This window comes from Meles meles, chromosome 8, assembly GCF_922984935.1.
Source record: "Meles meles chromosome 8, mMelMel3.1 paternal haplotype, whole genome shotgun sequence".
Taxonomy (NCBI): domain Eukaryota; kingdom Metazoa; phylum Chordata; class Mammalia; order Carnivora; family Mustelidae; genus Meles; species Meles meles.
In genome coordinates, this window is record NC_060073.1 from 8,355,453 (window position 1) to 8,383,194 (window position 27,742).

Sequence of the window (27,742 nt, forward strand, 5' to 3'; positions counted from 1 at the left end):
TAACAACAACAACAACAAAGGTGGGGAGGGTCATAAAGATTTCATCAGTCCAGCAGCGAGCAAAGAAGCTGAAAATATGGGGGGAAAGTAGCCCAGGAAGTGGAAAACACAAAATAAGACAGTACACATAGATCCCCACATACCAGGAATCACAGCAGAGAACCATGGCCAGGCACGTGGCCCTCCTGCTGGAGCTCGTGTCCAGCCTTCCTTGCCCCCGTGGCCCCGTGACCTATTGCTGTGGAGGAGACGCGAATTTACACAGGGTGTGCCCAGCCTAGGCTGGGGCTTCTGAAAGCAGGTGGGCCTTGTCCACATTCCCTAATTATTTTCTCAGTGACCGAAACCTAGGGAAGGTGGCAGCCGAGGTTCAGGCCCCCAGATGGTGCCGATGCCCTGGGAATGTGGGCACCGTGGCTGAGACCCTCCTAAAGGTCCACGGGGAGCTGAGCTGCACCACTGACCGGGGACCATTTTCCCCAGAACTATTAGATGAGAAGGAAACACGTGCCTCAATGCTTTAAGCCACTGTCATCGTCTTCTTCTTCTTTTTAAAGATTTTATTTATTTATTAGAGAGAGAGAGCTTGAGCAGGGCGGAGGGGGCAGGGAGAGAGAGACTCTCAGGCGGACTCCCTACTGAGCGCAGAGCCTGTCGTGGGGCTCGATCTTATGACCTTGAGATCCTGACCTGAGCTGAAATTAAGAGTCCGATGCTTAGCTGACCGAGCCACCACGGTGCCCCTCAGCCACTGTACCTTTGAGTGTCTTTATTAGGCTGCTTCCCCTGCCCCCTGTCTAGGGCCTGCAGGAGGAGAGAGCCAAGTCCCAGGCTCCTGGTGGAGGGGGTCCCGAGTTGGAGGAGGCTTCCCTCTGCTGTGGGACCCAAAGCCCCTTCAGACTCTGGTAGCGGTGACAGGCACGCGGCTCAAGGAAAGGTGGAGAGTGGAGCTACACCAAGGGGTGCCGGGCACGGCCCTCCCCTTCCCTGGCAGGGTCCCCGGCTCACTCTTCAGCAGTGGACGCAGTAGAGCTGGACATGGCCACTGACCCGGAGCTCCCGCAGTCGCTCAAGGGTCTGCCGCTGTAGGCTGGTGGCGCCCAGGCCCTGCCCGTTGAGTGCCAGCTTCAGCCCTCCCTCCTGGCACAGGAGCAGCACCTGGAGAAGGACAGGAGGGGTCTCCAGGCTTCTGGACAGACCGACCCTCCACTGCCTGCCTTACCCTCCACCCAGCGAGCTCTCCCCTCGGAGGTCACAAAGACTGGAACCGTGGGACACCCGCTTGTGGGAAGGAACAGGCCTGGGTGCCCAACTTGTCACCAGACCGCTGTGACCTTTCATGATGATCATCCCAGCCCTGGGCCTCAGTCCCACCATCTGTGCCCATTGCCTTCCCGTGAGTGCTGGTTCTCAACCCTGGTAGCACTTTGGAGGCATGGTGGGGTGGGGGGCGGTTAAATAACCAGGGTCTGCCCTGATTGATTAAATCCGTGTTTTGGGAGTAGGATCGCTGGCGGGTGCATGGAGGGTTGAGAGCCGTGGCCTGGATGTCTGCTCCTCCTGGCAGGCTCTGGCTTCCCAGCCCTAGGACGCACCCCTGTCTCCCCATGGGAATGCTGCTCTGTACCCCGCCCCGGAGGGACCAGGCCACTTGGCTCCGACTGACCTCGAAGAATCGCTGTGGATAGAAGAGGAAGGGGGCTGAGATCAGCTTCTTGCATCCCCAGCGCGAGATCCAGGCCAGAGTTCTGTCTGCGAAGGAAGCTCGGAGCATCACAGGCACGTGAGCGGCCTCGTCCCGCAGGCTCAGTGTGAAGCTACGAGAAGGGGAGGGAGAAGGGGCTCCCTGACTCCTCTGAGCCGTGGTTGCCAGACCCTAAGTGCAGGGACGGATGCAGGAGAGCCGCTGAGAGAGGGTAGGAATCCCCACGTTGCCGCCCACAGGCTGGAGGACGCTGGGGGAGCAAAAGACCTTGCCTGAGCCTCGTTTTCCCCCCTCGAGATGGGGAGAATCGTATTACTAATAGCTAACATGTACTGGGTGCTCCATGCTGTGTCATCTTAAGTGTTTTGCAAATCATGTGGAGGTTAGAGCCACCTGGGTTCAACCCTGCTCTGCTGCTTCCTAGTCCTGGGAGCTTGGGGAGGTCGCTTCACGTCCCTGTGCCTCAGTTTCCTGCTCCGTAGTGTGGGGAGCAGGGCACTGTACCTGCCTCACCAGCTCTCCTGTGTAAAGTGCTAGAACAGCAACCAGCCATGGAATCAGCACAAATCACACCCACTGTGTAATAAATACCGCTCTATGGTCCAATCCCTCCTATTGACAGGAACAAAGGAGATACGGTACGTGAAAGTTAGTGAGTGCCTGGCACACAGTAGGTGTTTTTATGGAGTCCTCCTGGAAATCCTGTGCCTTGAGGTTCAGCAGCCCGTGTAAGTGACAAGGACAAGAAGTCACATGGCTGGGTCTGTCACTAGTAATAGCTGTAAGGCTTCAGGCTGGGCACAACGCAGGACTCCAGATTTGGAGCCTTTCTACTGCCTGGCACCAGCCCCTCAGAGGGGAGCCAGATTCCTTTTCATGTCCAGGGAGCTTCCTTTGAAACAACCACCTGGGAAGTTACTGGTGGCTGATGCCTTGGGTATCAAGAAGTGGTTGATAATAGCCTGATAGCCGGGAGACCAGGAGGTATAGCGTGGAACAGCAAAGCAGGGGGAGGCGATGGAAGCGGAGGGGTGGGGGTGTGGGGGGGTGGGGAAGGTGCACCGTGGATGGGTCTTTCAGGGACTTTCATTGGATCCGTTCTAGGAGGATGCCCTAGACATTTCCAGCTTTGGGAAGGAACCAGCAAGGGCTCACCACTGGGAAGAAGTTTGGAAAGCCAGGGTCCCGGAGAGTGTACCACAGGGAGCCTCTAGCCCACAGCCCCAAGCCCTTCCCATTGGCCTGAGAACTCCTAGAGGCCTCAGTGTCCCCCTGCCTCCTCCATTCCTTTCCCGCACAGCCCTGGATGGTAACGGACTGTCCTCAGACACCTAGTGAAGTCCTGGGGCAGCTGCAGCTCTGGCTCCGCCCCCCACCCCCCCCCCACCCCAGTGCTACGGGGAGGGATGGAGAGGGAAGGACAGATTTTTAATGCGGACGAATTCTGTGCCTTCCAACTCCAACACCCTCTGTCCAGTTGAAGCCACAGTCGCTTCCAGAAAACAACAGTAACAGCATTTACTGTGGACTTCTAAGTCTTCCTGTTGGCGGCCCATGGCCCAAGTGGCCTGTAGAAATGTCCTGGCTGGTCCACAGTGTTCTTCGACTTCAAGGTCATACCATGTTCCCAAACTGGGAAAGTTTCTAGGAAAGATGGGTTCCTGCTTCTTTAAAAACAATCAGAAGGCTGGGCCTGAGTGGCTCTATGGAAAAACTTTCCACACGTTTCCTTCCCAACCCAGGGCTTCACTCTTTGTCACCCGTCCGGCCCTCGAGAAAGAGCAGTTTACTTGCTGCGTCACTGATATAGCCATTCGACTTTGAACTAGAACATGAACTTGGTATCATGTCTCCCAAGTTTTTGTGCGGGAGGGTGTTGTTTGTAACCCTGGGAACTTTTTCATTTTCCCTGTAGGACTGAGATGATCTCTCTCCTTTTATTCCGATGGGGAAACTCGGGTCTCCAGGCGCAGAGGGCTGTCGTGACTTGCCCCAAGAGCGCACGGTTCATGGGACACACGGTCCCATACGGGAGTGATTACGCAGCATCTGTATCGTTGGGGTGTGGCTCCAAGCCAGGACTCCAGCCAGGACTCCAACCCTGTTGTGCCTGGCTCTGGAGGTTCATGCTGTCCGGGGCGATGGTGTGCACCTGCTCCAGAATTCACAGGACCGCTCAAGAAAGAGCAGACAGGGCAAGAGTTCACTGAGGTCAGGGACTCCAGAAAACAAAACCGAAACGGAAAGGGGGGAGACACGGCACTTTCCTTCCCTCCCGCCCCTCCATGGGGATCATTTTGATGACCACCACATCGGTAGAGCGCTTACTGTGCGCCTGGTCCAATTCTAAGCATGCATACCACCCCTGGAGCTGGCACTATTAACCCAGGCGATCGGGCCCAGAAAAGTCATAAAAGCTAACGCAATTCCAGCTGGAGGGAAGGAGGAGAGGAAAAAAAGAAGGAAAAAGAAAGCGAAAGTGGCTTTGGAGTGCGCCGGTTTGCGGAGTGGAGCAGGAGCGCCCCCTGTTGGAGAGATTAGGCAGCACCGTGTAGTTGGTGTACGGCTCCAAGCTCCCACTGCCGGGGACCAGGCCTTCTCTCTGGGGCTGCCTGGCCATGTTTCCCAAACCCTGTGCCGTGTCACCTGGAGAGGTTGAATTCTCGATCTGGGTCTCAGCGTGAGCCCTTAAAGGACCTTTCCAGAGGCCCCAGCTGGCACCTGTGAGGAGAGGCTGGTTGGCCTGACCAGATGGACAGGCAGGGAGGGTATTCCCAGAATTGGGGCTGTCGGAGCCACGGGGGCAACCTGAGCACCGGGCACCGTCCAGTGCTCAGTGGTTGGGACTAAGCACTGAGCACACTCGCAGCCACAAGCTCCACGACGGGGCAGTGGTGTTAGAGATGGAGCTTGTGGAGCTGTTAGAGCTTGTTAGAGATGGTGTTAGCTTGTGGAGCTCATGCTCGACTCGGAGATTTCTCCCTCCCTTCCACGTGGATACGTACTCCTTGGGCTCCGGCAAGACCAGCCCCCGCAGCACGATGACCTGTCCGGGCCAGAGACCCCGGGGAAGGGCACGCGAGCAGGGCACCTCCTGTAGGGAGATGGGAGGTGACTGAGAAGGGAGGCATGCAGGGGTCTGGGGAGAGCTGCTGCCCCCAGGGGAGCCCTGCAGCAGGTGTCTGTCTCTAGGAGTGCGGCCAGGAGGACACTCAACTATGCTCATTTATCAAACATCTACCGCAGGCCTCGGCTCTCTCTGGCCTTTCAGGGTTGAGCTCCGTGGTCGCCCCCTCTTCCCGGGGGCCATAAGCAATAATATGTCCCCCATTGGTGCATCCTGAACTGTCATGGCCTGTTCGTGGGTCTGTCTCTCCAGCAGCCTGTGAACCACTGGAGGGCTGGGACTGGCTGGTCCCTCTATTCTGGAGCCTGGCACGGGCCTGGCACAGCAGAATCTCAGATAATGGTATGCAGCGTAAATGGAGAAAAGGGAAAATGAAGCTGGAGGTTTCTACAGAGGAAGGGGGAACCTTGATGCTGGGGGCATTTTTCACTGGGGGGGGGTGCTTCCTCAGGATGACACCTCCACAAGGTGACCCAGGAGGGAGGTCACTCACCAGGCTGGGGCTCTTCAGCAGGAAAGGCTGTCGAGGGGAGAAAGAAAGAGAAAGGAGACGTGGAAACCATGCAGAGTTTGCTCAGCGAAAGAAAGCTTCTCCATATTATTATGAAGAATTGGGTGTATCTGGGGTTTGTCTCTCTTAAAAACAACACAGGTGAACGATGAGAGCGCTGAGGGGGGCCCTCTTAGATTCAGATGGACGCTGGGTCTGGAAGAATGCGTTAGACCTGCACAGAGCGTCCCGCCATTCACTTACTGTGTGGCCCTGGACCTCATCTCCCCCTCTGTCCTGCAGGCCAACCCCAGCTGCCTCGCCCTGGAGGGTGCAACGGAAAGTTCCAACTTGGCGGGATCTTCTGATAGGAGCCCTGGGGCTCTGCCCACCCTGCGCAGCCAGCCCGCCCCATCCATCTTCCCAAGCAGACCCCGGCTCCGGCTGGGAGAGGCAAATCCAGGCTTGTGGGCAATGGAGTGTTGGGGGGTGGGGGGGGAACCAGTATCCATGGCAACTGCCCAGTGAGGGAAGGGGCAGCTGGCTTTTGTCAAATGGGGCAAGTCCAGTGAGTAGCAGGTGAAGCCGGGGGAGCTGGGAACGCTGGTGGCTCAGCTAGTGTGGCCAGAACCGTGAGGGCCAACGCTGCTCCCCAGAGACTCACGTATCCAACTGGGTACTCGCTGCCGCCCTCCGCAAATGGCTGTCAGGGAAGAGAAGACGCAACACGTGGGATTCAGGCCCTCCGAGCTCCGCGAGTCATTTGCAGGGCTCCCGCTTACCCTGCCGAGGCCCCTGGGGTGGGCAGAAGCTGGCTTTGGTGGGTCCTCACTCTCCCTGCAGGCCTTGTCAGGGGTCCTCAAACCTGGCACTCGCCCATGCTGATTCCTAGGCCCCACCTCAGACTTAGGGAGTCGGCATGTCTGGTGGCGGGTCCTAGAAATCTGCATTTTCCATAAGCTCCTCAGGGGCAAGGGACAGAGCTACGGATGCTTGGGTCCCCCGGCTGCAAGTGTCCAAGCAGATCACCTCCTGGCCATTGCTTTTGGGTCCCCTTCTGTGGGCACCTTCTCAGCCCCGCTCGAATCCCACACCTTGATGGATCCCCTCCACCGTGGTCGTAATGGGTGTGACAGGGCCTGCCTGGGGCAGCAGGGGCTCCTGGGCCCGCCCAGACACCAGGGGGAGGCAGGAGCCGTTGCCACTCAGGGAACTCACGCTGATGTTCAGGAATCCAATAGCCTCCACCAGGATGTCACCAAATACTCCCAGGGTGTCCACACGAGACAGCGGGAGCCGGTAGCGGTAGTGGAGAAAGTGTTGTCCGTTCACACTCACCTGGAGAGACAGACGCACGGACAGACAGACAGCTCAGCAGCACCTAGGTGCACTGAATCCGCCTGGCCTCATGGGGTGCTCTTACCTGGACCGTCCCTCGTTTAACTTCACACCCACTCTGGGAGGCAGGCACGTTTGGCCGACGAGGTGCCCAAGGTGTGGGAAGCTCCGTGACCTTCCCAAAGTTGCACAGCTGGCCTTGGAACCAAGACCCCTTTGACTGTCCCTCGGCCCCGACACAGCACTGCCCTAGGCCATCCCTCAGCAGCAGCAGCCCCGGCCCCAGGTGAGGAAATGGGGGTTCAGGAGGTCGGACGACTCCTCCCCCACAGGGACTTCCTTCTACTGCTGGCTTCCATCATCTCCCCTTTCCCCGCCGGAGAGGTCAAGGTCCTGCATCTTTCTGGCAGGAGTTCCCATCCGTGGAGAAAGCCTTGAAGGGGTGTTCTCGCTCCCTGCGCCCTGCCCCCTCTGCCGTGGTGAGATGGGCAGCGTGTGAGTTACCCCCCTCGTGAGGCTCTAACAAGTGGATACTGAGGGGCTAGGACAGAGCGCATCACATTGCAGGCTCTTAAAGTACTTGCTAGGACCATGGCTCTGGTGCCCTCCCCAGGGCCAGGGCCAGGCACGAGAGAGCTTTCTTGCCACCATGGGTCCCAGCCCACGTGGGCCCAGGGCAGCTTGGAGCGAGGCTCGGCGGCTGCTCAGTCCTCTCAGGTCTCAAGCCCTCCCGGGGATGCTCCTCCTCACAGTGACGTGGAGAATTCAGTGGAAGGAAGGAGGAGGAGAAGGATGAAGGTTCTAGACGCCAAAGCCCATCCCTTCCCCTCACCTTCATTTCCTCGTTTCCAAAGAGAAAGAGGAGGCGGAAGGGGGCTCCTCTCTGCAGGGGCACGCGGGGCCACCGGGCCTCGGCCTCCCAGCGCCCCGAGTGCAGGGTGTTGCAGATGACGTGGGGCTTGGTGGTGTGGAAGCGAGGGTTGAAATGGACGGCGATATCCGGCCGGGGGTGCACGCTGCAGCCGCACTGGAAGTCCACCTGGAACCTGGGGAGAGGAGCTCTTGAAGGGCACCCCTGGTCAGAAACCCCGAGATCCCGAAGGCAGAGAGGAGCCTCCAGCTTGATGCCTCTGGGGCTGAGTCCCAGCAGCCCCGCGGAGCACCCCCTTACCTGCGTGCCTCTAGAGGGACCACTCCCTGTAGCATGACCATCTTGCCCGCACGCAGGCCACCGAAAATTGTCGCGACATAAGGAACCACCTGAACAAGGGGGGAAAGCTTGCCATATGGGGCTGGGGAATGGGTCTTAGGAGGGATCCCCATATCAGGTGGGCAGAGGGTGGGGGAGAGAAGAACAAGAAAACTCCACTCTCCTGCCCCCAACAGAAAATGTCCTTATGGGGGGAAAATTAGGGTTCTCTTCCACCTTTTCCCCTTTCCTGGACCCTCACATGTCAAAGTCACGTTGCCCTGGGGAAGCCAAGTTCAGTTCCATCGCCCGCCCCCTTGGAGCACTAGCCCCGCCCCTCTCCCCAGCTCCCTGGGCACAGAAGGGTCCTCAGTGAGACTTGCCCTGACCTCCAGCAGTGGGGCTTTGAGGTCCTGAGGCTGTTTACTTGCCCAAGCTCAGGAACTGGGGAGCGGGGAAGACGGGCGGCAGGCAGAAGGCTGGACAAGTTGGGACCCTGATATGGATGCCGGGAAAGATACCCAATAACCGCCCAGCCTACCTTCCCAGGTTCACTGCTCCCCACACAGAAGCTGTACAGAATTCCTAAAACACAACACACACACGTTTACAACTCCCTGCCTTTTCAGAGCCGCTTCCTCTGCTCTCCCTTGGCCCTGTGAGATCCAACTTGACTTTCGAGGTTCTCTGACACCTTCTCCAAGCACTGTCCACTAGGGTGACTGAGTTTTTCCTTCCGTCCCCTGTGTTCCTGGAATGCTTCACTCTATGGTCAGCTTGGCCATTGGTGGGCTTACGGGGAAAGCAGGGGACTGGCTGTTTCTGCTGGAGGCTCAGGCCACTCGGAGCTGAAGCCTTGCTTTTCCCTTCTGTGCTCAAGGGCCTCGCCTGGCACAGTGTAGGCTGTGAATAGGTGTTTGCAGAATGAATGGGAAACACGTCCCAGGTACACATCAGCATAACCAAGACTGGCTTTCTCGTGTTCTCCGAACCACCTAGAAGGACCTGAGCCCCAACAGTGCTGCCCTCCAGGTAGAAGCTCACAGCCTGCAGAGCGAGGAGGGAGCTTGTAACCTGGGGAGCTGCTTCACCCCATTACTCAGGCATCCAGGGAGGTGCTGGAGCTCCTGGCTGGCTGTCGGAGGGCCCACAGCTTAGCCAGGCTCAGTCCCGCCGTCCCTCCCACTTCCCAGGCTCCAGGCCTGGCCTGTAGTAATTACCGAGCTGCTGCAGCTCTCCCTGGGGGAGAGGGCCAAGTCAAGAGAAAGTGATAATTAGTATTATTCATGGGAGGACAGAGTGTGCTGGCGTTCAGCCTTCTGTAAAGCAAAACCAGACTTCAGCAAATCCATGTGGGCACTGAGCAGGAGGAGGACATGAGGGACTCCCACGGCCATCGTCGAGTTGGAGGTTCCAACATGACTCTCTTCCTGGCTGGAGATGAGACCACCCTAGGTACTCAGTGCCCCAGGAGCCCCAGATCCTCCTAGCCTGGCCCCCATCACACGGTAGGAGCCCAGCCCTGACTCCAGGTTCTATTACTTTTAAAACGTAAGGACCCGGTGAGCCCCATCATTTGCACCCAAGTGGGAATTAGCTGGTCAGCCACTTCGCTAAGCTCAGGAGGGCCTTCCAGAGTCTAGGAGCAGGTGCTGGGGGGATGGCCCCAAACCGAAGGCCTCTCCACCTGCCTGGGAGTCTGGGGTCCAGTTGGAGTCGGGGGGAGCCCTGGGACCTGGAGATTCCAGACCAGAGCGGCTGCTCACCGGGTGGAAGATGGGCGGCTGCAGGATGAAGGGGTCAGGAAGTGGGTCCAGTTTTTCTCCAGGTGACATGGAAATGGAGCGCCTCCAACTCGGCCTGCAGATCCAGATTCCAGGAGCCCTGGCACTGCCCCCACTGGCCCGACTTGCCTTTCCCAGCCAGGATCTGAGGTGCCAGGGCAACTCCCTTAGCGGTTAGCCTCACCTGGGTCCAGCAGGGTCCCGGTGCCCCTCGCAGCAGGCCTGAGAGGGCAGCACTGGGCAGTGGTCCACCCCTGGTGCACACCCCAGATCCAGTCCCGCCAGCTGGACTGGGGCTGTCAGCAGAAATCCGAGTCCAGGAGCAAGAAGCTTGAACTAAGCAGCTAACTAACCAGCCCCCTGCCCCCACTTGCACTGGGCTCTGAAAGCACGGAGCTGTTGCAAAGGGAGGGCAGAGGCAGGTTCTCTTCCGGCCTGCTGTTTGTGGTTCCCCGGCCTCCCCTTGGAGCCCTCCCCAGTCGGAGGTCCGTGGGTGGCACATGTGGGCTGGTCCCAGGAGAAGCCCCGCCCCAGCTTCTTGGACTTGGCTGAGTGGCTTTGCATGCCCGACTCCCCTCCCGGCCGAGAGGTTTCCCTGCCCTTTCTCCCATTTTTCCCCTTTTGCATGATTTATAATCCCCTGGGGCTCCATTTCAGCTTTAGCTACAAATGCCAGGGCCCAGCTGTGGTCAGAAAGGAGGTGCAGGATGGCGAGAAATGGGCAGGAGGAGAGGAGCGCCCCCTGGAGGCTCAGAAGAGGCCGTGAGGTGCAGTGGGCAGAATGTTCCCCACCCAAGGAGACCCGGGTTCTCGCTCAGCCTCTGCTTAACGTGCGCGTGCTGTGTGCCCTGGGCCAAGTCACTTGCCCTCTCTGTGACTCCCTTTGCTCATCTGTGTATTGAGAGGGCGACTTCTGAAGAGTGTCTCCACGGGAGGTCTGTGTCTGTGGGTCTGGGGGTGGACCCAGCTATCTGCCTTTCCATTGAGATCCCCCAGTCTTTGGACTGGAGTCCCTCCAGTTCTGGTTCGAATTCCAGTAAAGCCTTCCCTTGAAGGCAGCACAACCCCTCAACTTTATCCCGATTTGGGAGGTCCCAGGATCTGAGCCCCCTGTGGGACTTGGCGGCAGGGAATTCCTGGCAGCAGGCCAGGCTGGGCAAAGGCTCCAGGGCCCGGGGAGCTGAGGGAAGAAGAAAGCCGCTCTGATGGCCGAGCAGGGATAGGGGCGGTTCTGGGGAAAGGCAGCAGAGCCTGAGCCCCTCAAGTGTGGCATCAGCGTGGCCTGGAAGCTTGTTAGAAATGTGTCCTTCCGGGCCCCACCCCAAACCTATGGAAGGCGAATCTCTCTGGGGGGGGGGGGGCGGCGGGAATCTGCATTTTCACACGCTCCCCAGGTGATTCTGATGCATGTGGGTGTTGGAGAAGCCCTCACTGACTGGGGCCTTAACCAGCAGGACCTGGGGGGCGGAACCAGGAAGTTTGCTTGGATCTTGCTGGGTAGGCTGCAGGGGTGCTTTGTGTGGGGAAATTTGATCAGAGGTGTATTGAGACAGAATAATCTGGATGCACACCGTGGAGGAGAAACGGAGGTGGAGAATCCTGTTGGGCAAGCCAGGGGGCCCTGCCGCTGGGAGGCAGGCCTGGGTGCTGGTCCCCTTCACAGTGCCCATCTTTCATCCTGAAGCGAATGTGCCCTCCCTCACCCTCCTAGCAGGCCTCGGTCCCCCTCTGAATCGAGGAAGGAGGGCGGCATAGTAAAATAGCACAGACAGGGCTGCTTAAACACAGATGTTCATTTTCTCATGGTTCTGGAAGCTAGAAGCCCAAGATCAAGGTGTCCACACGGATTTTTTTTCCTCCCTGAGGCTTGCGGAGGGTTGCCCCTTGATCTGTGTGTGTCCTAATCTCTTGTTAAGTAGACAAATCCTCTGGAATTCTACCCATATGAACTCATTTTACCTTAATTACCCTTTTAAAAAGGGCCTTATGTCCAAATAGAGTCTCATTCTATTTCCTGGGGGTGAGGACTTCAATATCTGATTTTGGGGGGCAGAGCACAATTCAGAGGAATGGTTGTAGCTGGTCTCCCCCTGGAACGCCAAGACCGTTGCAGGGGTCAGGAGTGGGGGCTGATGAGGGCCACAGCAGAAGGAAGAAGGTGGTGCATTTCATTTCTCCTTCCCTGGGTTTTGACAGCTGCGAGGGGCCTGGCTGGGCTTAAAGCAGGACTCCAGAGCTTGTGGAACATGCGAGGCTACAGAGTGAGAGAGGGCCTTCGTGTCTGTGGGTCTGTCCAGGAGTGGGACAGGACAAATCCCTTTTCTTGAGCCAGAGGGAGGGGAACTTGTGGGAGAGGGGAAAGGCCTGATGATGACCCTGACACTGATGGGAGGGGGGAGGGATTTCCCTGCCCTAGGCTGGTGCCCCCACTCCACCCCAGCTCCCTAGACCTGGGCTTGTCCTTCTGAGCCTTTATCATAACTGGTCATTATATATCGAGGAATTGTCTAATGTTTGTCTCCCCCTCCCCTTCTTCCCAGCTATAAATTCCATGAAGGCAAATTTACACTTAGACCCTCAGCACCAAGCAAGCCCGACACCAACCAAGTGCTCAAATGTATTTAAAGAATGAATGACTAGGGCGCCTGGGTGGCTCAGTGGGTTAAAGCCTCTGCCTTCGGCTCCGGTCATGATCCCAGGGTCCTGGAATCGAGTCCCCCTTCGGGCTCTCTGCTCGGCGGGGAGCCTGCTTCCCTTCCTCTCTCTCTGCCTGCCTCTCCACCTGCTTCTGATCTCTGTCAAATAAATAAATTAAATCAAAAAAAAAAAGAAAAGAGAATGACTGACAACCTGGAGCTGTGGTTTCGGGCTCCTATCTGGCCACCAGCACCTTCTGTCTCTCCCCAGCAGCCGTGGAGTCCTGGCACAAGGCCACACGAGGCGGCTGCTCTTCTCACCGGCTGCAGATTGTCATAGAGGCAAATTTATCTGTTTGTCTGTGAGGAACCAGTTAGTAGCCGGAGAATCATAATTGGGGACCTCAGGGTGCCCCTTTCTTCCCCATTCTTTGATCTAGAAACTTCTTCCCTATCCCTACTCTTGCATGGGTATAACTCTGGGCCTGGGGAGAAACTAATGCCCAGATTCACCTACTTTGGTCTACATCTTAGCCTTCGTCTCTCTGGCTCCCTTCCAAGTCCCTGGAGAGTCTCACAGATGCTCCTTCTCTCAGGACCAGTTCTGCACCATCCTGGAACAGACAGTAGGATAATGAGTAGAAATCCTGGGCAGGAAGGATCGGAACTGGACAGCTGGCTGGTAAGAAAGATAAAGAGGCCAAAAGGAAAAGAAAAAAAAGCCTCCAACATCTTGAACCAAAGGATTGGGAAGAGTCTGGTGAACTAATGGAAAAACAGAGAAGCTGCGGTTACAATCTGGAAGGTGGGGAGATGGATAATTCCAGGCAGGACCATTTTAGGGGAAGGAGAGGGTGCAGGAAATGGCCTGGACAGGGGATGTTCAGTCCCCGAACATTTGTTAGTGTATACGTTTCTAGGAATTTACCCCTGTCTTTCAGATTGCCCAGTCTGTTGGCCTATGATTGTTCATAATATTCTCTTATGATTGTTTGTATTTCAGTTAGCACCTTTTGGCAGAATGGAAGTGCTATTGCCTGAAAGCTTGTTAATACGCTCTGGAGAAGACAGTTTCAACTTATTTGGGTGCTCCTTTGCCCTGTGAGAGAGTGTTTGCATCTGCGGCCATTTTTCGAGACAAGGTGCTATAGTCATTACAGGGAAGGGCAATCATTCTTGCTCTCAAGGAGCTTCCAGTCGACTTGAAGAGAGACAACATACACCTGGAGGAGAAAACCAATAGGACAAAGCCAACCACTTTTTATTTATCTCCCCCCACACAGAGATTGAACCATCTGGATGGAAGTGTTGTAAAATGGGGGAAGAAAAAACACCCCCCATAACTGCAGTAGAGGCCACCACAACACTTTTCATTCCTTTGATGTTTATCCTATGAACCGGCTTCCCTCCCCCATGCAACATAAGTCTGGGGAAGAATCTCAACCAAAAACTTGGTGTGGCGTGATTTTTTCCTCGCCCATGGCTCTTGACCATGTAGGTTGACTCTCTCTTTCGTGCTGGGTTCCTGTCACTTTCCAATCATTTTCGGTTACTGAAACCCAATATAGTTTAGCACTGGCCATCGATGTTGGTGACACCGCAGAAAGAAACAGAAGCAGACGTATTTCGTTCCTGATGGAAGGATGTGCGGGGTCTCACCTGGACACCATGAGAGCCAGGAGAGATATATGGTAGGTGTTCCAAAGGACTATGTTTTAGGAAGAAGAAAGATGACGTCAGAGGGAAGGTCTGCAAAGGAGTGGTGAGCAATGGTAGTGGCCAACCGGCAAATCTAAACGAATGACTGTGTAATATATGAATGGTAATTACGTGAATTCAGGCTTTAAAAAAAGGGCAAAACTAAAATAACATGGGAGAGGAAGGCAGGGGTGAATGTTCTGACATCCTTGCGTTGTTGCAGAGGGGTGTTTCAGACACTATTTCTGGACTCTGAGCGTGCATGTTAAAATTTCAAGGGCAATAAATGAAAGAGTCCCGGATAAACTTCCCAATGAGTAGAGGGAAAATGCAATATACTGAAGATCAGATCTTTATGAAGAATAATGTAAAACTTTGAGGGTACCTGGGTGGCTCAGTTGGTTGGGCAACTGCCTTCAGCTCGGGTCATGACCCGGGAGTCCCGGGATGGAGTCCCACATTGGGCTCCCAGCTCTGCGGGGAGTCTGCTTCTCCCTCTGACCTTCTCCCCTCTCATGCTCTCTCTCACTCTCTCTCAAATGGATAAATGAAGTCTTTATAAAAAAAATACTTCATTGGAAGATGTTAAAGAAGACCTCACAAACAGGGATACTATGTAATTGATTGGAAGACTCCATTCTGTAAAGCTCGAAGTTGCCAAATTGACATACGGATTCAATGTAATTTCAATCAAGATGTCAACAGAGTATTTTTTTTAAGATTTTTATTTATTTATTTGACAGAGAGAGAGAGATCACAAGTAGGCGGAGAGGCAGGCGGGGTGGGGGGAAGCAGGCCTCGATCCCAGGACCCTGAGACCATGACCTGAGCCAAAGGCAAGGCTTAACCCACTGAGTCACCCAGGCGCCCCTCAACAGAGTATTTTGAGCAATTATCAAGCTATCTTTATGCAAGGGCAAAAGCCCAAGAATAGTTGAGAAATTCCTGTGAAAGAATAAAGGAGGGGGAGTCTCCAGAATTCCACATATCGAGATTTATTATAAAGATTTAGTAATTAAGATCACATGATAGGAGCATGAGGACAGACACATTGACCAGTGGAGTAGAATACAGCCAGCGATATTCTTGCTTGTTCTCTAAAGTCTGACACATAACACAGGCGGTCTTGCTCATTCCTGGAGGAGGAAGAAACTACTAATAAGCCATGCAGAGCTAAATCGTACGGGGATTATTCGTATGGGGCAAAATCAAGTCCAAGTAGATTAAATGAAAAAGACAACATTTAAAACTTTTACAAGAACATATAGGAGAATATTTTTCTGACTTCAGAGCAAGAAAGAACTTCATGGCAAGAAGCAGAGTGCTAACCACAAAAGAGAGGACTGATAAATTCTACCGCATTAAAGTTAAAAACTTCTCTTTAACTGGAGACTCCATAAAGAAAGTGAAGACAAGCCACTACCTGGAAGAAAATATGTGTAAACAAATAAAACTGACGACTCCAGAGAAAACTGAGCAAAAGACATGAAAAGACACTTTTTACAAGAGGAAACCTAAATGGCTGATTATATATATATATATATATGTGTATATATATATAGAGACACACACACACACACATATATATATGTTTCAATCTTAGTGATCAGTGAAAAGCAAATGAAAACTTCCAGTAAGACTTCTTAGTAAAATATTATTTTATATCCATTTACCTGGAAAAAGCAAATATAACAGTACTAAGTGTTGGTGAAGATGTAAATCCACAGGAATTCTTTTTTTAAATTTTTTTTAATTTTTAAAATTTATTTGACAGACAGAGATCACAAGTAGGGAGAGAGGCAGTGGGGGGGGGGGGGTGAAGCAGGCTCTTTGCCAAGCAGAGAGCCCGATGTGGGGCTCGATCCCAGGACCTTGGATCATGACCTGAGCCGATCCCGGGACCTTGGATCATGACCTGAGCCGAAGGCAGAGGCTTTAACCCGCTGAACCATCCAGGTGCCCCAATCCATACATAGGAAATCTTACTCGCTGCTGGTAGAAGTTGAATTGGCGCCATCACTTGGAGAAATGTTTTAATGTTTTGTCGTAAAGCTGAATCTTTGCATACCTTCCCAGGTACTAAATTCTGTAGAATCTCCTGCATGCATCGTCAGGGCACGATTTGGGTTCTTTCCAATAATCTCTAATTCCAAATTCAGAAATAACCATGTGGCTTGGGTACCAGATGGATAAATTGTGGTACGGTCACAGAATGGACTGTTTTCCAGCAGGGAAAATGACTGACAGATTTATACAGTAAGATGTAGGTATTATGGAAACAGCTTTGAAAGAAGCAAGTTTCAGAACATACAGCACACCATTTCTATGAAGCTTCCAATATACAGAAGGAAAGGATGGATGAGAAGTACAAAGAAGGGGTTTTACGAAGCTACCTTTAAAAAAGGCAAGGGCACAAGAGAGCCTGGGTGGCTCCGTCGGTTAAGCGTGGCCTTCAGCTCAGGTCATGATCCCAGGATCGAGCCCTGGGAAGGGCTCCCCACTCAGCCCGGAGTCTGCTGTTTCCTCTCCCTTTGCCTCTGCCTCGGCTCGTGCTCGCTCTCTCTCTCAGATAAATAAAATCCTTAGGAAAAAAGAGCAAGGGCATAATAGACACAAGGGTTGGGAGAGGTTACTTCTGGCAGAGGGAAGCAGGGAGATGGGATAAGGGACGAACGCACAGACGTTCTTAAGTAGACTGGTGCGTCCTTTAAAAGCAATTTTATTACGTTTTACAACTACATGTATTCCACGTGTTCTTTTTTTTTTTTTTTTTTTAAGTAAGCTCAGTGCCCAGCGCGGAGCCATCCTTGGTCTAGAACTCACCACCCTGATATCAAGACCGGAGCCATTATTGGGAGTCCCACGCCTAACCGACCGAGGCGCCCAGGGCCCCTCCCCGTGTTCTTCTGTATATATTACGTATGATATATAATTAGTTACAAAATATATAATTTAAGTTATATAAATAATTCAAATAAAAACTGTGAAACCCTCAAGATCTGAAGTCCTGAGCGTGCGGCCCCAGGCCCGCCCAAGGTGGCATCCGTGCGTTCGCCGCTCCTCCGTCCGCTTCTGCAGCCGCGTCGGAGGCATCTCCGGCCTCCGTGCCCCTGTTCGCGCCGCCTTCCACCTAACCCGCCGCACCCCCTGTGACCTCCGCCGCCGCTTTCCTCGCCTTTCCTGGGCCTCTAAGCGCCCCCCTGAGCGCCCTCTCGGTTCCCCCGGCCGTGCGCACGGCGCCCGCGCGCCTCCGCCGTTTGCAGCGCGCCCGGGGTTCGCGGCCAGGCGCCTCCCCCGCCCTCCGCAGGTCCTCACCGCGCCGCGCCAGCGCCCTCCGCCCCGCCGGCTCCGCCAGCCCCGCGCAGAGCCGACCGGGTCCCAGGCGGTGCGGAGCCGCAGCACGGGATGGGCCTGGGCCCCGCCGCCCGCGGGGAGAGAAGGCGCCGCCTCTCTCGCTTCCCCCGGCCCCGCCCCGGCCCCGCCCCGCGAGCCGCAGGTACGCGGCTTGGGGACCGGCCACCAGCCCCCTGTGCTCTCGTCGCCGCTGCCGCAGGAACCCGGCTCCTCCCCGCCGAGCCGCAGCCGGCGGCCTGGAGGCCCTATGGGGTGTGGGGTGGGGTGATTCTCAGGTCCCAGTCGGCCATCGGACCCCGTGCGAAATGCCCGTTAACCGGAATGAGCATATATTTGGGATGATCTTCCGTTGGTAATTCAGCCAAAGCGAGCCCGGCGGCCGGCGCCTCCCTCGGGCGTCCACCCTCTGACTCTGTCCCGGGTGGAGCTGGAAGCGGAGTTGGCAGCTCCGGGACGGCTGACGATGGCTCTAGGACCCGAGGGCCGCTGAAGCTTCTGGGGTCAGGTTTAGCCCCCGGATGTCTGGGATCTCACTTCATCGCCTCCCCGAGCTTATCTCTGAGAGTTGCAGAGTCTCTTCTTTCCAGGGGAGCTGAGACCTCTCCGGCACCCCGTCTCACAACCCACTCACTTCCTCACCCCAAAACTGAGGGCTGACCGGGCCAGGCACGGTTCTCGACTGGAGCTCTGAGCCCACCTTCACAGAGATGTCACGGTGCTCGCTCCAACAATCCTTTCACAGATATTGTTCCCTGTAGGAGGCAGTTGTGGTTTGTTTTTCATTTATTTTTTAAGGATTTCATTTATTTATTAGAGTGGGAGAGCCTGAAAGCAAAAGCAAGGGGAGTGGCAGAGGGAGGGGGAGAAGCAGGCTCCCTGTCGAGCTGGGAGCCTAATGTGGGGCTCCATCCCAGGATCCCGGGATCATGACTGGGTCTGAAGGCAGATGCTTAACCGACTGAGCCACCCAGATGTCCAGGCAGTTGTGGTTTAAATAGCATCCTCCTCCCCACTCCCCACCCCCTACCAGAAGAATCATCTCAAGCGTTGGTCCAGCTCTTGCCCAAGGAGCCACAGAAGGGAACCTCAGAGCTGAGCAGAAGCAGCCAGGAGGGGTAAGAGTCTCCGTGTGGAAGGACTAGGTCTTCTGGTGGGGAAGACTTTGAAGAACCAACTTTGATGGCAATCCTAGAAAGCAAACCCCGAGCCGGTTTCCATAGGAACCAGCCGACTTGCCCCCTAACCAGGGAGGGGAGGGCTGCTGTGCTCCAGATAATAGATGACCACCAGGCCTGGGACCCACTGGCAGGACCTGCTTGGCAGCAGTTTCTAGCCACAAGAACCCTGAGAACTGCAGTTTACCGTGTGGCCACGTGGTTTTATTAATGAATGATGTGATCTTGCAAATTTCCTCAGTTCACTTTCATTAAAAACACTTGCTTCAATTTGCAAGGACCTGGATGGAACTAAAGAGTATTGTGCTAAGCAAAATAAGTCAATCAGAGAAAGATGATTATCATAAGATCTCTCTGATATGAGGAATTTGAGAGGCAGGGCGGGGAGTTGTGGGGGTTAGGGAGGGGAAAAATGAACAAGATGGGACTGGGGAGGGAGACAAACCATAAGAGATTCTTAATCTCAGAAAACATATTGAGGTTTGCTGGGGGGTAGGGGTGGGGCCGGGAGGGAGAGGGTGGCTGGGTTATGGACGTTGGGGAGGGTATGTGCTATGGTGAGTGCTGTGAATTGTGTTAAGCCTGGTGATTCACAGATCTGTAGCCCTGTGACAAATAATACATTATATGTTAATAATAATAATAATAATAATAATAATAATAATAATAATAAGCTTGGTTTGCTTCTTTTTAAAATTGTGAGGGTCTGAATGTTCCCGAAAGAGCTATACTCCATCCCCGTACCACTATACTTTGGAGAAGAGGTAAAGTGTGGGGGAAAGGCAAATAAAATGCCATTTTTTGGTTGGTAATTTACCAGATGTGTATATATTATGCTCTCTCTTTTAACCCTCTCGACAACTCTGAGATGCAAATACTCTCATCTCTGTTTTATAATCAAACTGATGTTCAGACACATTCATTTACTAGCTCAAAGTTCGATAGCAAGATCAGAGCCAGGCTTCAAACCCTGTATATTTTTTAAGATTTTTTTTTTAAGTAATCTCCACATCAAGCATAGGGCTTGAACTCACAAACCCGAGATCAAGGGTCACACACTCTAGCACTCTACTGACTGAGCCAACCAGGCCCCCCAAACCCAGGCCTTTTTGACCCCAATATATTTCACTATATTATCCCAAAGCTATTCCTGCCTTTGGTTTCAGTTCTCTCAAAATAACGTTTAGGTTCAAGAAACAAAATATATTGATTTCTTTCAAGATATATGCAGTTACAGTATTGAGGCTTAATGAGATTTCTCAGATTTATAGACGTAGCTGTTGGAAGAAACAGCTCAAGGGGTTTGCCTCTCCCAGTAGGATGGGCAGAAGGAAGGGAGGGAATAGAGAGGCCTGTTGTATTTCATTAGAAGCCATTATGTACCGTTACCATTTTTTTTTTTAGATTTTATTTATTTATTTGACAGAGAGAGATCACAAGTAGACAGAGAGGCAGGCAGAGAGAGAGAGAGGGAAGCAGGCTCGCTGCCGAGCAGAGAGCCCGATGCGGGACTCGATCCCAGGGCCCTGAGATCATGACCTGAGCCGAAGGCAGCGTCTTAACCCGCTGAGCCACCCAGGTGCCCCCGTTACCATTTTTTTAAAGCTATGTACAGGTGTCACTTTGATAAACATGTAAGAAAGATGATCAGCAGTAAAAAAAAAAAAATTCTGAAAGCTACTAACTGCTATCATTAGCAGTTTAACGATCATCCGAAATGCAGGAAATGGCAATTATTTTGTATGGCAGCTAAGAGCGTGATCACGGAAACACGCTTTGGGGAAGCTGTTTCCTAGGTTCTCGAAATTGAAAGAGATCCGAAAATCACAAGTCTGAAGTAATACAGAATTTCCAGTAATGGTGAAATGTTGTTAGTCGTTAACTCTGTGATCACAAAATTCATCTAGGGAGAAGCCGATAGTTAACTTGGAGACCACACCCAAGGAGAAAAGAGCAGAGCTGAATTCAGCCCCAAAGCCTGAGAGCGCCGGGAAATTAGTAAAGCAAGCCGCTGAGGTGGGTGTCACAAGAGTTCTTAGCGTGTATCTTTACTATGCCCGTGACTTCTCTATAGACTCTTTGCTTTATTTAGACTGTGTGGCAGGTTAAAGTGCATGCTGATTTGGGATATTCGTTGTGCCCTAAATTTTTTTTAAAAAACAGCTTTGTTGAACTCTATTAAGCTTCACTGAGCTATAACTGCATAGCTATATCATACATATTGTTGGGTCCCCCCAAAATTGGGTACCCCAACAATGGGTCCGTGACTAAAGGAGCGAGACTGATACAAAGCGAAGGTCAAGCAAAGCTTTATTTCGCGCCAAGCATCAGGAATCACACCGACCATCAAACAGACCAGTTGGGGTCGCCCCTTACAGAGGACGACCCCTCCCTGCTTTCCAGACTAACTTTTATAGAGCAAAGGCCTTGTGGTTGGGCCTGGCCACACACAGGTGGCTAATTGAATTACAATTCACCCCACAGTAGTCATGGAAACTAGCCCATCACCTTCGTAGCTAGGCGCCCCCACTGACTGAATGTCTCCACCTGACCTGACCCACCCTTGTACTTGGACTTTGTTACCTGGGACTGGTTTCCGGGACTTGCCTCTAACCAAGTTCCCCTGGAGGGGGGGTAAGGTCAATCCAAGTTTTAAAACAAAATGGCAGTTCAACTGGGGTCGGGCTACTCTGGTTAAATAGGCCCTTACAATATTCATATACGATAAAGTATACATTTTTAGAATATACTGTTGGATATGTTTGGTATGGTGTGTGTGCACCCATGAAACCATCACCACGGTCAAGATAGTGACATTTCCATAACTCCCAAAACGTTGTTTTCTTTTGTAAATCCCGCCTCGTCTCACCCCTCCCCCCATCCCCAGGCAGCCCCTGATGGCTTCTTGTCACTATACATTAATTTGCATTTTCTAGAGAATTCTTTCAATGGAATCATATCCTATGGGCTCTTTTTGTCCGTCTCCTTTCATATAATTTCGTGTAAAGTTATATCCATATTGTTGCATGTGATTAATAGTTCATTCCTTTTTATTACCGAGTAGTAATGCATTGTATGAATACACCATTGTTTGTCCGTTCACCGCTTGATGGGCATTTGGGCTGTTACCAGTTTTTGACTATTACAAATAAAGTTGCCACGAACATTTGTGTCCAAGTCTTTGTATGGACATATGTTGTCTTTTCTCTTGGGTGAATACCTAGGAATGAAATGGCTAGATCATACGGCAGATGTATTTATTTTTTAATATTTTATTTATTTTTTTAAAGATTTTATTTATTTATTTGAGAGAGAGAAGGGGTGGAGGGGCAGAGGGAGAGAGAGAATCTCAAGCAGTCTCCCCCTTGGAGCACAGAGCCCTCCTGGGGCTCAGTCTCAGGACCCTGAGCCAGAGGCAGATGCTTAATTGAGCCACCCAGGCTCCCCCATATATAGTTGCATTTTTCACCTCCTGCTTTCCAAACCGGTTGTGTCGTTTACATTCCCGCCAGCAGTGTGCGAAAGTTCCAGTGTCTCCTCATCGGCATTTGGTTGTCTCTTTAATTGTCGGTATCGTCATAGGTCTGTAAGGGTCTCATTGTGGTTTTAATTTGCATTTCTCTAAGGACTAACGATGTTGAACATCTTCCATATCCATCTTCCTTGGTGAAGTGTCCAAATCTTTTTGCCCGTTTCCCCCCTTCGTTTCTTCAGAAATTCTGTGTCCGTGCCTTTCATCAGATACATGCTTTGCAGGATCCTCTCAGTGTCTGTGGCTTGTGTCTTCATTCTCTTAACAAGAACTCTCGAAGAACGAAATTTTTAAATTTTAATGAAGTCCAGTGGATGGTGGTGATGGTTCTGTAAATTTGTAAATTTTGTACATTGTAGTTCAGAAAAGAAACGGGTGCCTCCTTTTACTTCTGTGAATTTTTGCCAGGCAAAGGGCTCTCCTCCACCAGGAAAATAGAGCTGGCAACTGGGAGGTGAGAGCAGCCTTGAGGAAATTAGACTAAAGTGAGCAACTGGTTGAGTAAGGACAAAGCCATTGTGAAGCTGATGGCTGGGTGTGGTGGTGTGATCCGCTCCGGGGCTCCCCAGGTTTCTGCGGCCTCTGACTGCCCTCAGGGAATAATCAGTGAGCAGAACTTCTCCCCAGGACCCCTCCTGGACACACTTAGGGACAGTTTGGGAGGGATGCATAGCACAGAAGGAGGGGATAAGAGAGTCCTTTTTCTTTTTTTTTAGTTTGGGTTTGCAATTGCAAAAGCTCTAGGTTTTCTTTTCTTTTTTTTTTTTTTATTGTGCTGAGAGAGCACTTAACGTGAGATCTACCCTCTTAGTAAATTTTTAAGTGCACAATACTGCACTGTGCCCACATACACGCACGTGCAGCACACGCCCACACACACACACATTACACACACACACACACACACACACACACACACACTGTCTCCTCCCCAGGCCTCTTTCAGGGGATAGAGTACCAGCATTTTGGGTCCAATCAAGAGATAGAAACTACCCAGTAGATTAAACAGGGGGAAGTTTAAAGAATTGTCAAACTGTATAAGAGTAACTATAAGAAATGAAGAAACTCAGCATGGCCTTCCAGGTCTGAGGGAGAATTCTCAGGGAAAGACAGACTTGGAAGGGGTTCAGACCTCATTAGAGAGGAGAGCAGAGAAGTTTGGTTTGGCCATGGGGCGGTGGTGGTGGCGGGCTGTCCGCAGGTGGTTTGAGCATGCAGACTTGGGGGGATCCTCTGGACCAGTCCATGTGGGATCCGTGCAGAAGGAGCCAAGACACCAGTAGGTGCTGGAGGTGTTTGGGCACTGATTTCTCTGCGGAAGGGCTGAGAAAGGTTACTGTCGGAGGCTTCTGGCTCGGATAGAGCTCCGCCAGAGGTCCTCACACCCATTCTACTGACCATCACCTTCCCACTCCCTGCTGCAAGCCAGAACCTGCAGGAGAAACCTTCCCTCTTGCAATGCTTAGCAAAGTGCTCATTTTTAAGGAGAAAAGCTTAAAAGAGCTCCGGTACATATCACAGAGCTTATCTGGAGGGTGCATTTGGAGCCCAGTGGCAATACATTGGCCGCTGGCACAGTTAGCCTCTGTGGCTTTAATAACCTGAGTGACAGCAGGCGGGGGGGCAGGCCCTGCCCCCCAACCCGTCCCCCGCTACCCACCCTCCGTGGGAAGAGAGCTTCTGGCAGCCTGGATTTCTACAAAGCGATGAAACCCCATGTCTTCAGGCCGACTGTAGCTAATCCCCAGACAGGGTCTCCGAGTTCCTTGGGCAGGTGCAGCTTCTTTATTTTATCTTATTTCTCCCCTCACAGGGCAAACCAAGGCCCAGACCCGGAGACCTGATTGAGATTTTTCGAATCGGCTATGAGCACTGGGCCATCTACGTGGAAGATGACTGCGTGGTGCATCTGGCTGCCCCGAGTAAGGGTGGATACTCTATTGACATATTGATATTGACATTGAAGTTAGCGGAGTAAGAATAAGTGCATTTAGTTATTAGGTTCCTCAGCGGCTGCCTTCATTAGCAAAAAAACACTCAGCGTGTTCCTGGCCTTCAGTGGACTGGATGACGGAGCTTGATCTCTGTCCGCCAAATGCCCCCGAGCGTCCAGCCCTAAGGGAGATGCAGTGCGCCTGGTGGCCCTGTGTTCGCTGGGCTTCGGTGTCCTTCCTCCTATTTCTGAGGCTTCCCCAGGAGGGGTGCAGATACCTGCACGTTCCGATGGCCCCTAGATGCTGCTTCCAGCTTCCGGTCTTGTCGCCCTGCTCTTTCTGACTGTCCCCAGACACACAGCTTTCCTTTCATTCCTCAAGGTCGCCTAGTACAAGGCTGAGATTCAACTGGTGACTAATTAAAATTTAGTGGAGATTTGATGGGAGGATGTGGTGATGGAAGAAGATAGAACAGGAGACACACACTTAGTCACAGGGGTCCCCTTGTGCGAAGGGACCAGGAGACGCTGGGAGAAGGGGAGGCTAGGGGACACCCCTGCATGTGCTCTGATGCCTTCTGAATTTTGCATCCTGCGTGAGTACTGTCCTCTCAGGATGAAACTGCAGAAGGGCACTGGGACCAAAGGCCTGTGGCCACGCACATGAGGACTCATGGCCCTCACCCCCAGGGCTCAATCCTCCTCCCTAGGTCCCACCTCCCCCCTGCAGGGCGGAGCCCCTCTCCTGTGCCCCCCCTACAGGAAAAGATGCTCAATATCATCTGTCATTAAAAAAAAAAAAAGGGTGATGGGCTGATCTCCAGGCGACAGGTGTCTCACTGGGGGGGCGGGGGTGGTGGCGGCGCAGTTCATGTCATCCACTCCCCATCCTCGGGGCCATGCCTTCGACAGATGCCAAAGCCGAGGCCTTGAAGGGAAGCCGCTTGACCCACATCTTAGAGCCAGTGCACTACCTGCGCCGCTGCCCGCCGCTGTCCCTCGCAGCTTTCCAGCTTCTGTTCCTCTTGGTCCCCAGGAGAGGAATTTGAGGCGGGCAGCATCACTTCTGTCTTCAGCAGCCGCGCGGTGGTGAGGTACAGCCGTCTGGAGGACGTGCTGCGCGGCTGCTCCTGGAAGATCAACAACAAGCTGGACGGGACGTACCTGCCCCTGCCCGTGGACCAGATCCTCCAGCGCACGAAAAAGATGATCAACAAGATCGTGCAGTACAGCCTGATCGAAGGGAACTGTGAGCACTTTGTCAATGACCTCAGATACGGCGTGCCCCGGAGCCAGCAGGTATGGCGACCTTTGCGACTTTTGCCAGGACGGTGGCTTCTGCCTGAGCCTCCCTGGGGCTTGTCATCTCCTCGGTGATCCGAGGGGGGGTCAGTGGTTTCGCGCTCTTTGCTGTGCGGGGGGCCTCCTCTGTCCACAGGACTTCACGGTTCAGGAGGTGGTTTCCCCTCTGTTAGCCCGTGGAGGAGCGCAGAGGCTCTGGGCTGTAGAGCTGGGACCCTTGGGCGGGGGGGGTCGCCTTGGTCAGACTCTTCTTTCTGTTTGTTCTTTCACAAAATGGGGGTAAAGTGAGGTTTGGGGCTACCTCTGGCCCACAGACATGTTTTGCTTGGATGGGTAGTGTTGTTGGGTTTTGTTTTTTTAATTTGTACGACTTACCGACATTTAAAAATATAGAAATTTTTAAAAAAAGATTTTATTTATTTATCTGACAGAGATCACAAGTAGGCAGAGAGGCAGGCAGAAAGAGGGGGCGAGAAGCAGGCTGCCCGCTGAGAAGAGAGCCCGATGCAGGGCTCGATCCCAGGACCCTGGGATCATGACCTGAGCCGAAGGCAGAGGCTTTAACCCACTGAGCCACCCAGGCGCCTCCAAAATATAGAAATTTTATATAAAAAGATCTGAATTCACAGGCATTTTGGAACAACTGATGGATCAGGCCATGAGGCCCGTGTCCTGCTCGCTGACGCCCTGTACAGCCGAGTAGTGGCTGTCTCTTTAGATGGGGGGTGTGGGGGTCGATGTGCCACCTGCGAGCTTCGTCCGTCTTACCGGCCTGGTCCGTGCTGTGTTTGGGGTCCGTAACCCCAGTGAGGCACAGTCCATGTGTTCAAGGGCTTTGAAAAATAGCTCAAAATATCTGTGACAACCTGAGCAGCCCTCTTTCCTATTTGATCCTTACTAAACCCCATGAGAGGAGTGGAAGGTGCATTGATTATCCCCTTTTTAATAGATTGAGAAATGAAGAATTAAAGAAGGAACACCTTTTTTTTTCTGTGACTCTTGTGTCCCCTCAGGGTACTGGACTCAAATCCCAGTGCTGGTCTCTTTGTCGTTGCTGAGTGAGCGTGAGCAGGTCACCCACGCCTGTCCCCTCCACTTTCTGCACCTTCCTCCTTTGTTTCTGTCCTCTCCCGGCCCGCACTCCGTTCTCCCGAGGCCTCACTCCAGTGCAGGGGGGTTTGGGGGCTCTGGTATCAGGGATCTCCCGTCCCACAAGCATTTGTATATGACAAGACCCCAGGAACCAAATGGATGGCAGGGGGCCTTCTCTGGGGTGTTGGCCACGCTCAGACACTGATTCCTACCATGACTTTGTCCAAGTGAGTTCCCCTCCCTGGCTCTCAGATTCCCTGTATGTAGATGAAGGTCTCAGTGGTTCAGCCACGCTGAGATCCTTTGCCTCCCTGCCCCTACTCCAGAGGCAGACCCTGGGCTGAGTGGCTCTGAGAGACCAAGGGGGCCAGGAGCCATGGATGCCCTGGAGGGACAGGGGGTGTGTCTGCCTTGGATGTCCCATCCTGGGCCATCCTGACTTCTCTAGGTCCCTTGCAATGCTAGGATCTTTGGAAATAGAGGCTAGCACAGGTTACTTGCTCCTCCAGGCAGGCTGGGTGCTGAAGGGGAGTGATAGGAGCAGAGCACAAGCCTGGGACCACCCCTGAGTGTCCTGTGAACTGGTCCGCTTTGCAGGTGGAGCACGCACTGATGGAAGGCGCGAAGGCCGCGGGAGCGGTCATCTCAGCCGTCGTGGAGAGCATCAGGCCCAAGCCCATAACTGCCTGAAGGAGCTCGGAACTCCAAGCAGAGGAGGAACTGCTGTCATCGGCAGGGACGACGTGCCTCCTTGCCTCCCCTTGCCTTCTCTTTCCATAGCCCCACTCGAGAAAATTGTGAACTTCTGGAAGAATCTAGAATGTATCCAAAGACCCCTCCAGAAATACATCCAATATATGTGATCCTAGATCCGTGGACTCTCGGGGTGAGAAGAAACTAATATTTATTATTACGCTTCCGTTAGGCACCAGGCACCGTGCTAGGCATGTCCTAGGCTTGTGTCATTTCCCTCCCGGTGGGAAGGGTCTTGCTGGTTTCTCAGGCTGACTCTGGTCTGTGATGTTTGATTACCACCTAAGCCATCCTGGAACCCTCTGCTTGAACATTCCCAGGAACAGAGAGCTCTTTTTCGGAAGTTCTTGTTCTTGAACTAGAATGTCTCCAGCTTGTCGCCCTCACACACGTCCAGCTCTCCCTGACTCGCAGCGCTGTGCAGGGGGAGGAGGGCTTGAAGGAAACTCAGCGGCTTGCTATGCAGGGTCCCCCGTGCTTAATACAAAATCATACACCAGCCTTATTCTCTGTTGCTGAATACCCCCTGCTTTAAAGTATAATCGACATTTACTTTGTTTTTCTACCTTAGAATTACTGGAAAATCAGAAATAGTTATTTTCACTGACTTCAGAGGAATATTTAAAATAATTTC

General features: G+C 53.0%; 2 protein-coding genes across 5 annotated transcripts; one reads left to right on the top strand and one right to left on the bottom strand.

Annotated features, from left to right (window-relative positions):
- LGALS12 (galectin 12) lies at nt 1-10,059 on the bottom strand. Of its 4 annotated transcripts, XM_046014214.1 has the most exons (10): nt 9,818-10,059; nt 9,616-9,709; nt 7,832-7,920; nt 7,493-7,706; nt 6,541-6,660; nt 5,987-6,025; nt 5,326-5,352; nt 4,711-4,799; nt 1,667-1,817; nt 1-1,158 (listed from the first exon to the last, which is right to left on the bottom strand). In XM_046014214.1, exons 2-10 carry the CDS (start codon nt 9,682-9,684, stop codon nt 1,012-1,014), a joined length of 945 nt encoding a protein of 314 aa, XP_045870170.1. In that variant the 5' UTR covers nt 9,685-9,709; nt 9,818-10,059; the 3' UTR covers nt 1-1,011. The 4 variants fall into 4 exon arrangements, 3 of the variants coding, with proteins under 3 accessions (XP_045870170.1, XP_045870171.1, XP_045870172.1); XM_046014215.1 differs by lacking the exon at nt 5,326-5,352 and having other exon boundaries at nt 9,616-10,059; XR_006819882.1 differs by lacking the exon at nt 1-1,158 and having other exon boundaries at nt 1,709-1,817; nt 2,210-4,799; nt 9,616-10,059.
- Nucleotides 9,683-27,488, top strand: PLAAT5 (phospholipase A and acyltransferase 5). The gene is made up of 7 exons (XM_046015763.1): nt 9,683-9,783; nt 17,046-17,573; nt 18,281-18,436; nt 20,404-20,512; nt 23,842-23,950; nt 24,998-25,260; nt 26,953-27,488. The coding sequence occupies exons 1-7, from the start codon at nt 9,683-9,685 to the stop codon at nt 27,043-27,045; spliced, it is 1,359 nt and encodes a 452-aa protein (XP_045871719.1). The 3' UTR covers nt 27,046-27,488.
- Nucleotides 27,489-27,742: the final 254 nt, after the last annotated feature.

Excerpts from the sequence above, each read along its gene's own strand:
- PLAAT5 (XM_046015763.1), top strand. The coding sequence starts at position 9,683 with ATGGAAATGGAGCGCCTCCAACTCGGCCTGCAGATCCAGATTCCAGGA. Across the intron at positions 17,574-18,280 it reads CGGCCTGGAGGCCCTATGGG|TGAGCCACCCAGATGTCCAG; the intron begins GTGTGGGGTGGG and ends TGCTTAACCGAC. Across the intron at positions 25,261-26,952 it reads GCGTGCCCCGGAGCCAGCAG|GTGGAGCACGCACTGATGGA; the intron begins GTATGGCGACCT and ends TCCGCTTTGCAG.
- LGALS12 (XM_046014214.1), bottom strand. The coding sequence starts at position 9,684 with ATGTCACCTGGAGAAAAACTGGACCCACTTCCTGACCCCTTCATCCTG. Across the intron at positions 7,707-7,831 it reads GTCCCTCTAGAGGCACGCAG|GTTCCAGGTGGACTTCCAGT; the intron begins GTAAGGGGGTGC and ends TCCTCTCCCCAG. Across the intron at positions 6,026-6,540 it reads TTGGATTCCTGAACATCAGC|CCATTTGCGGAGGGCGGCAG; the intron begins GTGAGTTCCCTG and ends CTTCCCTGACAG.